General features: G+C 39.9%; 1 protein-coding gene across 1 annotated transcript in view; it reads right to left on the bottom strand.

The window, feature by feature from the left end:
* Positions 1-918: 918 nt before the first annotated feature.
* LOC136857402 (armadillo repeat-containing protein 8) overlaps positions 919-9,215 on the bottom strand; it is an 85,577-nt gene continuing 77,280 nt past the window's right edge. The window contains exons 10-12 of the mRNA XM_067136041.2: positions 4,994-5,140; positions 1,067-1,233; positions 919-987 (exon numbers count right to left, since the gene is read on the bottom strand). Coding sequence (XP_066992142.1) covers positions 951-987; positions 1,067-1,233; positions 4,994-5,140 — 351 coding nt within the window. The 3' untranslated portion in view covers positions 919-950. The remainder of the gene's footprint in view (positions 988-1,066; positions 1,234-4,993; positions 5,141-9,215) is intronic.

Here is a 9,215-nt window from a genome sequence, read left to right as displayed (position 1 = left end):
ATACTGAACTACAAGAAAGTGTGAGACAAAGTAGTAATGACGAATCTCATGTGGGATTGTCACCCCCTCCTGCGCACTGCACTCCAGCCTACAAGATCATTGCTCAAGACTAGCAACTTGGAATTGCTCGTAGATGCTCACATAACAGGTTGTCGCTATCCTATGTTACAGTATTGAGTATTCACAGTATTCACAAAACTTTTGTGTATATTTTTCTTACAAACGATTCATCGATGCAGAAAAATTGTGGCCGAGGACAAATATTATTTTGACGATTGATGCAATAAAACGATACTTCAAGGAACGATAGAAGCAAGGAAATTTAAGATTGGTTTATATGCAACATTTTTGGGACCGATAAATTGAACGAGGAATACGGGAAAACAACAGTCCCGGGAAAGATGCATTGAGGTTCTACTGCAATTATTTCAGTCCGTCGATAGCTACGGAAGAACCATGCCTACCACGAGAGTGTATTTCATTGGGTCTCTGTTGTACTATCTTCCACTTCACATTTGTTGAGTCAAAGCATCCAAGCTGAGAAAAATTATTACAAATTTTTAAGACCTTTTCATACTCTGAAACCTTAAAATGAGTTTTGAAAAAAATTGTCTAGTTTTAGAAACTGCAGAAAACAAAAACATTTCTTTATAGCAGCTTACACTGAATCAGGAACAGATGCCCATAAACGAAAAAAATACAGATTTACTGGGTTTTTATTACTGCTAACCATTGATATGGATAATTGAGGTTATACTGTATTTCACACAGTCCATGTGTAGGTACGCTCTACCACAGCGGAAGTAATTAACCATCCTCGTTCATATTACCAAACAAAACTGGCCTGCCGATTTTCCTTCTTAAGAGCAAGGAGGAGCCAAGGAAAGGTTGAATATGCACAAAGAAATTAATCCAAAATATAGGAGAGATATTTTATTGTATTCCATTTTTCAGGTCTCGGAGAACTGAGTCATCGCTGTCTTCACTCTGCAATAAAAGAGGGTATAATGTTAGTACAGGTATGATTAATCAATTAGACAAGAAAGAAGACAATAGCAGCACTCACTTATCAAACAGCAGGTTGTCGCTGGTCATGATGAGCTGTTGGAGCAGTTTAAACACTCCCATCTCCCTGAGCCTGGCCTGACGCTCGCTCGAGCCTGGCTCCTCGCGCCACACTAAGTTGGAGATGCAAAAGATGGCTGCTATCTGCAGTTTCACATTTGAATGCATCTGAAACATGAGAAAATCACATCAAGTTTTGGGCACCGAGATTCTGACCAGTTCCTAAACAACCTTCCAATTTGACACCATAATTTCCCCCAGGCCATACTGCATAATTAACCCCTTAACCTTCTTCATTTCCTGTTTCCAGTCTTCTGGGTTGGGTTGTCTTTCTCTCCACCAGTCTCTTCCTTTCTCCAATATTTCTTCTACTTTAACTCATCTCATCTCTATAATCTCCTTCACCGTATCCGTCCAAGTGAGCCTTCACCATTGTCTTTTTTCTATTATTTTCTCCATAAATACTCGCTTTGGAATTCTACCCTTTCAGCTTACTGATCTCTATCTTGTCTTGCAGTTTAGAGAATCTAACTCTCTTTCTGATGTCTACGTTTCTGATTTTATCCCTTCGTGTCTTTCCAATTATTCCTCTTAAGGAATTTCATCTCAGCTACTTGGATTCTGCTTTTATCATGTTTTGTTGGTGTCCATGAGCCTACTGTGTATGTCGAAATTGGTGTGCAGTAATACATTGAGTACAGAATTTTCTTGCATTTCTCTGGGACGTCCTGGTTCCACACTATACCTCCCACATATTGGTAAAACCCACTGGCTCGTTGGATTCTCTTTCCAATTTCTTTGTTTATTTTTCCCATCTGCTGAAAGTATAATATACCCCCCAAATATCTGAAGCTTTTCATAACTTCTAAGGGTCTTCCATTTAGATCAATACTCCTTTTTTCCTTCCCCTTGTGGGTGGGAGTGGTAGAATAACACCCACAGTATCCCCTGCCCATCGTAGAGGCAACCAATAGGAGCCCCAGGGGCTCTGAATGTTGGAGCATGGGCTGGCAACTACGGGGTCCTCAGCTGAGTCCTGGCATTGCTTCCACCTACTAGTGCCAGGCTCCTGACTTTCACCACTCTTGGTCAACTCTTGTTCTTTTCTAACCCCGGCAGTATTAGGTTGTGAGGCCTAGGGAGTCTTTCATTTTCACACCCTTTGTGGCCTTTGTCTTCCTTTGGCCGATATCTTAATTTTTCAAAGTGTCGGATCCCTTCCACTGTTTCTCTCTGATTAGTGTTATATAGAGGACGGTTGCCTAGTTGTACTTCCTCTTTAAACAATAATCACCCCCACACTTCGTTATCTATTCCTCTTGTTATTACTACTGTCTTACTCTTTTCGACATTTATTTTAATTCCATATTCCACACTTCTTTCTTATCTATTCCTCTTGTCATCACTACTGTCTTACTCTTTTCGACATTTATTTTCATTCCACATTCCTCTATCTCTTGATCCTTTTCATCCTCTCCCATCATTATCGTCATCTAATGTCTCTTTGATTCCCAATTTATATTGTACACTCCTGTGGATTTCATCCACGACAGTGATGAAGAGTAGAGGGGATAATAACAAGTCCTGTTTCTACAGTAAACCAGTTTGTTTGTCCCATCTTAGTCTTCACGCTACTTACACACTTTTCATACATGGCTTTGAACATTTTTGCTTCTGCTCTGCCTATCTTATTTTTTGTCAGTGCATCCCAGACCAGTTGCCGTGGTACACTGTCACATGCCTTCTCAACATCTATAAATGTCGTCACTAAATCCTTCCTGAACTCGCATCTTTTCACCATTATGTTCCTTAACGCAAAAATTAGATTAAATTTATTAACTGTTGAAAATTTAAAGTGAACAAATGAAAAAGATTAGATGTCTCTAACCATATTTCCTGCTGAAATGCCACAGAACAATGCCTGGTACTCTTACACTGTAAGAGGAATTTGTTGGAAAATTTGAAAACTTAAAGAGAAATTACCTTATTTACTCACCTATAACATCTACTTTTCCCTTCTAATTTTCAACAGTGATATTTTTCTTGATATACTTGGTCCATTTTGGTGCATAAAGTGTTCTGAGCAACCTGTAATTGCTTTAACCCATTGAATGCCAAACCCGTATATATACGTTATGGTGCAGTGTGTTCTTCACCGATTTCATATACGAAAGGAATATAGCGTAATGCTTTGAAATTCCGTGGAAATGCTCAAATAAGTTCTGTGCAGCAGATATCACTCTATTTTGCGTGTTTTGAAAGCAATCTGATGTTATTTCAGTTTCGTTGAAGTGGAACATCTTTCCCGCTAACATGTAGCCATCATGGTGTCTTGAAGTATACATTCATCTCTTGTTGACAAACTGAATGTTTCCTCATAAGTAGCGATTCTAGAGAGCTATATTTTGATAATGAAGATGGAAAATATATAAGGAATGATACTGAACTACAAGAAAGTGCGAGACAAAGTAGTAATGACTAATCTCATGTGGGATTGTCACCCCCTCCTCAGATAAATTATTTTTTCCCCAAACATCAATGATTTTGATAATACCAGTTCTTGGATCAACAATTTTATATTATATTCCGGTAATAGTATCACTGAGCGGAGTAGCCATGTGTGTTAATGTGCTACGGCTATGGAGCCAAGTTCTGCATTTGGCAGGCGAGTGGGTTCGAACCCCACCGTCAGCTGTCCTGAGAAGGATTTTTTTTTTTTTTTTTTTGTGGTTTCCCTTTTGCACTCTCAAGCAAATCCAGGGCAGTTCTTATTCATAAACCACAGCCGATTCCTTCCACTTCCTTACCCAGTTTCATTCACCATCAATTTCATATTCAGTACCTTCTTAACAGAGGTTTGCATCAGGAAGGGCATCCGGCCATAAAAACATGCTATAAAATTTATAATCTCACTTCATTTCCGACTCTGTACTGGGTTGCGGGGCTAAGGGGATGATATGCATTCCATTAATAGTATCCTTAAAAATGTACCTGTAAAAGTGCTTCTTCCTTTAAAAAACCTGGCCCAGAAGGTTTGCCTAGTCTTCAAAAGTTGGCAGTGAAAGGGTTAAAATCTTACACCGCAATGCTAAGACTTCGTGCAATTTCACATGCTTTCATGATTTACAGCATTGTCGTTGTCTCTTGCTTCTCTAACCCAATCCAGAACTTTTAAGTCCACATTGTCGTATTCTCCTTTCTTCACAATGCAGAAGGAATTAAATGTTTTTTTCTTCCAATAATTTCTTTCTCTGGTTATGCCAATAACAAATACAATTCACTGCTCTCACTCACCCTTCTGCAGCATATTCCAACACATTAAACTTCAAGGATGGCGTAAAACTTGTTCTCTGGCTCATTTTCACTACTGCTTGCATACTGGACACTTCCTACTTACATACTACACACGGCCGCACATGCTGTGGTGCTTGGAAGCTGAAAGGGCATTGAGAAAACTAGGGTAAGGGGAGAAAGTAACCAAGGCCATGGCCAATGCACAGGTGGTTTTACTTTGTGTGTTTGTGTGGGGGAGGGACACAAACCACCCCACTCACTATCATGCCTTGTATGCCTATTAGTGCTGCCATGGGCTTTTCCAGTTTCCAAACAGGCTCTCCCTGAAGACTTGACAAAGAAAACACACGCCTTCTTGTGGCTACATAAGTAACTACACTAGGTCCACAAAATGTTTAGATTCAATGTTTTAAGTTTACTAAATGTGTACTGTTAACTTGCCTGAATTATCTCAGAATTTTGGTTTTTCATCAAAATTAAAAACCTGAGGCATCTACACAGTTTTTAAGTTATGAGGTTAATACTGAATAAGGAGACATTTTGAAAGTGAGGAATACTGAGTTGTAATATCTAAAAATGGAAGAGGGGTTTAAATAATTTGTGGATCATGTTGCTAATGTAAGGAAGGACTCACCATATAATCAGTCAGTTTCTTTAGCACATCCTCATTAGCCATGATGTACTCCTTGGCAGACTCTCCATCACCAATGTTGGCAAGAATACAAAGAGCCTGCTCCTTCACCTCGGCACTGTGGTTGCCCTCCAAAATGAGCACCACTGCCTGGAACAACAAAGATTTTAAAAATAGGGACATGAATAAGAAATAGCAAGTCATACACTGACGAACAAACAGAAAATGCAACACTTCAGATTTTGCAAATCAATTACTAAATTGTGTGTGTTGTTGCTATCTTTATGATTGTCATTTAATACACTACTAATGAGATATTCAGAGCAAATTTCATTGGGAAAAATGAGAGTTTACAGCCAATTATTTACAGTGATAAAAAAAAAAAAAAACTTGCTATATTCACCCTTGTTTGTATCCAAATTTTTACATTCTATAATGACACTTCTATTTCCTTTCACACAACTGTTACAGTTATTATTGCACTGCATTTCTTCACCATCACACACACTTCCAGAAACGTGTGTTGCCACCTCTGGCATGTATTACAGCTTCAAGCTTGCGAGACAAACTCCTGATGAGTGCCGCAATGTCCTCGTGGAGTGAGCTCTCATTCTTCTTGAAGGATAGATTCTCAAGTGGGTTGTGATCCATACTGCGTGCATGCCATTGCCTCAGCTGACACCTACTTCGTCGAAGTACTGAAGGACACATCTTGGAGGGCATTAGCAGGAAATCTTCACCAGCGATGTTTTCGATTGTAGGGATGGGCCCTGTTCGGACAGCCGAAGAAATGTCTGCCGAAACCATTGCACAACTGCCATTGAAAGCTATCTGTGAAGAAAAGTTGCACAGGGAATACCTTTCTCCACACCTCCCCCACACTTTATTTCGTCCATGTGGGGATCTCAGGCTAAACTGAGATTCATCCATGAAGAGAACAGTTCGCCAATGTTCATCAACCCAGTCCTGATGATCTCACGAGAAAGATAAATGACTCTCTCGATGTTGATGAGTCAGATCGGGGCCAGTAGCACATCTTCTAGAGCAGAGTTCAGCATCACGTAACCTCCTTGCTATCCTCTCACTCACATTCACTAATAGTACCTGTTCAAGTGGACTTCTGACTTGAACTGCAGTACTGTGGAGGTCAGGTAGAATTTGAAGGCGCACAAACTGGTCATCCCTTGCAGAAGTTAACCTTCTCCTACCAGATCCTGGCGTGTGAGAGTATGAACCCAGTTCCCGATACCTCTGCATAGTATTACAAGTTATGAATCTCATTATTGGTCCGTATTGAGCGACTTAAAATTTTTATTTGAAAATACAACATAGTTTTTATTCAACAATAAAAACTTTACATTGTTATTGTTTTAATATGGGACATGTTTCGCCCATATTTTGGGCATCATCAGCCATATTTCTGAACACAAAGAATCAAAATATCCAGGATCCTGGTTACTTTTATCCTTATAAAATATTTAAAATTAATGTTTTCCTGGAAGTTGTTTAAAAAATATGCTTTTGTATAACTATATGAATAATGTATATGTCTGACTAGTATTTTTTTGACGGCTGGTGGAATATGTAAAACAATGATAATAAACACACTTATTCTACCAAAAAGTAAGCACTGGTTAAAACTAAATAGCTATGTTTATAATTCATTAAAAGACTTTGGCAGACTTAATTGCTCAGTCTCTACTGTCTACTGGTGTGTTATTTCTTGGTTGATTGAGTACGCAATCTTTAAGTCACAATTTCTATACTCCCATTGGAATAAATGGGGTGTCACAATGAAATAATGTCTAATAATTCTGTAAAAACATTAAGTTTACACTTGATAAACATTTAAATAAAACCAACTGTTAGGTTTATATCGTATTAAAAGACATTGACTAGTTTAATTCTGCAGTCTTTAAAGTTCAAAGGACGTATTATTTCAAAGTTGATTGAATATGAATTCTTGAAATTTCATTTTTTGTGCTCCCATTAGCAATGTTGTTGAATCTGGGTGTCACCTTCTGAATTTAACTAGTATTGTCGAGTCTACTGGGTTGCTTGTGTTGCTGGAGTAACATGCTGCTTGTCATTGTAGAGGTTCAGATAGGGGACTACTCAATTTGTCCACAAGAAAGGCTTCTCGAACAATGAGCTTTGAATTTAGACATTATAATAGAAGTGGAAGTGGTACGTCACCAGATGGTTCCCCGGACGTGGTACAGAGCTAGTGTTCGAAGCGGAAGCTGAGAGAACCATCAGAATCAGTCTGAGAGTGTCGCATAAGATAACAGGTGTACGCAACATACGACACTGACACAAGCCCAGAATGGAACAACTGGCAATGAGGAAGGTACGAATTTGGGAAACACTGAAATGAAATAACAATACTGAAGGGACAGGAAATAGAACTACCTGCGTAAATCCTTAATGGCTGGCACCCAGGTATTACTTAATTGATAGCCAGTGTCCCTGTTGAAACTGTTAGGATTTCTACGTATTTCTACAGCTTCCCGTATAATCCTGGACCTGCAGTGTCTAGTATGGGTAAGAGCTCAAGCATCTTGGAACATGACATCATGACCTGACGATAGAGCGTGCTCAGCTACTGCTGATTTGTCTGGCTGGTTGAGACAAATATTACATTAATGTTCCTCGATACGGGTACCAATGGACCGCCATGTTTGGCCAATGTATACCTTACCGCAAGTGCAGGGAATTTCGTATACCCCAGGATGTAAAAGTGGGGACAATTTGTCCTTGATTTTACCCAGACTGTGAGCAGTTTTAGTGACGGTGTCAAGCATGGTTTTTATGTTGTGTTTGCGGAGGACCTTGGCAATTCGATCTGTGGTGTTGTGAATGTAAGGCAAGTAGGCAGTTCGCTTCACTTCTTCCTTCTGCGAGCTTTGCTTGGTCATTTCTCTGGGATGCAGGGCTCTATGAATCTGCATATCGCTGTAAGCATTACCCTTGAATGTGACTTTAAGCGTGTCCATCTCCACCTGGATATTTGATGGCGCACAAATTCGTCTTGCCCTCTTGCTGAGTGTCGTGAGAATGCCTTGTTTTTGTACTGGATGGTGGTGAGAATCTGCTTGAAGATAGCTATGTATGGGTAGACTTACGATAGACGGTATGTCGTAAGGAGCCATCCGATTTCTTTCTTACTAGAACATCCAAGAAAGGAAGGCATCAGTCCGACTCCATCTCCATAGTGAATTTAATTGAAGGATGTTACTGATTTAGGTGGTTTAGAAATAGATGAAGTTTCTCAGGACATTCTCTCCAGACCACAAATATATCATCAACATACCTCCACCATATCATAGGGTTGATGGGCGTCGAAGCAATAGCCTCCTCCTCAAAATGCTCCATAAAGAAATTAGCCACTACGGGTGAAAGTGGACTTCCCACAGCCACCCCGTCCGTCTGTTCGTAAAAGTTCCCACCCCACAAGAAATAGCTGGAAGTCATGCAGTGGTAAACTAGCTCAGTAATGTCCTCAGGGAGCCAGCGTTCAATGAGAGACATGACCGAGTCAACAGCACTTTAATGAACGACGACTCCACATCGAAACTCACCAAAAGTGCATTAGGTTGAATTTGACAGCTTTGAGAGAATGGTCAGTTCAGAATCATCTCCAAGTTCCTTCAGAGCTCTCCTCTTGCCTCTTGTCAAATTGGGCGCGGGTACAACAGCAGACCTTACGAGTCTCACACATTTCTGTCTTAACTCTTCAGGCTCATCCGTAGGTAATTTGTAGATGGCTGACTCAACGGAAGTAATTAAATCCTCAACGGGAAATTTAGAGGGAGCGTGTCATTTCTCTGACAAAGCACGTCCCACTATCCACGTACGGAAGGGCGAACGGTTTGAATGAGAGTCGAACCGCGACCTCTCAATACGACAAGCTACGTAAGAAAAGGGTTATAGGTTTAAGAAAAAGGAAAATCAATCCCAAGACCTACGACAGTGCCTTAGTAGAATACATAATTAGAAAAAGTGAAAGTGTTCAGTGTGATAAATATATATTTGAGAATAATTTAATATAAGAGAACCACAAAGGCAGTGCAGTTCATGAAGACTTGGAATAAGCCAGGGCATGGCGAAATATCAGGACACATCACAGGCTGTTTGTACCAGTCTTATCATTTGGTATTATGTAAACATTCTAAGAGCAGTAGCTGGGAACTTCAGAAGCGCACTTAGGCAATGGAAAATATCC

Source organism: Anabrus simplex, chromosome 1 (genome assembly GCF_040414725.1).
Source record: "Anabrus simplex isolate iqAnaSimp1 chromosome 1, ASM4041472v1, whole genome shotgun sequence".
NCBI classification, from domain to species: domain Eukaryota; kingdom Metazoa; phylum Arthropoda; class Insecta; order Orthoptera; family Tettigoniidae; genus Anabrus; species Anabrus simplex.
This window is presented reverse-complemented; position numbering and strand designations above follow the sequence as displayed.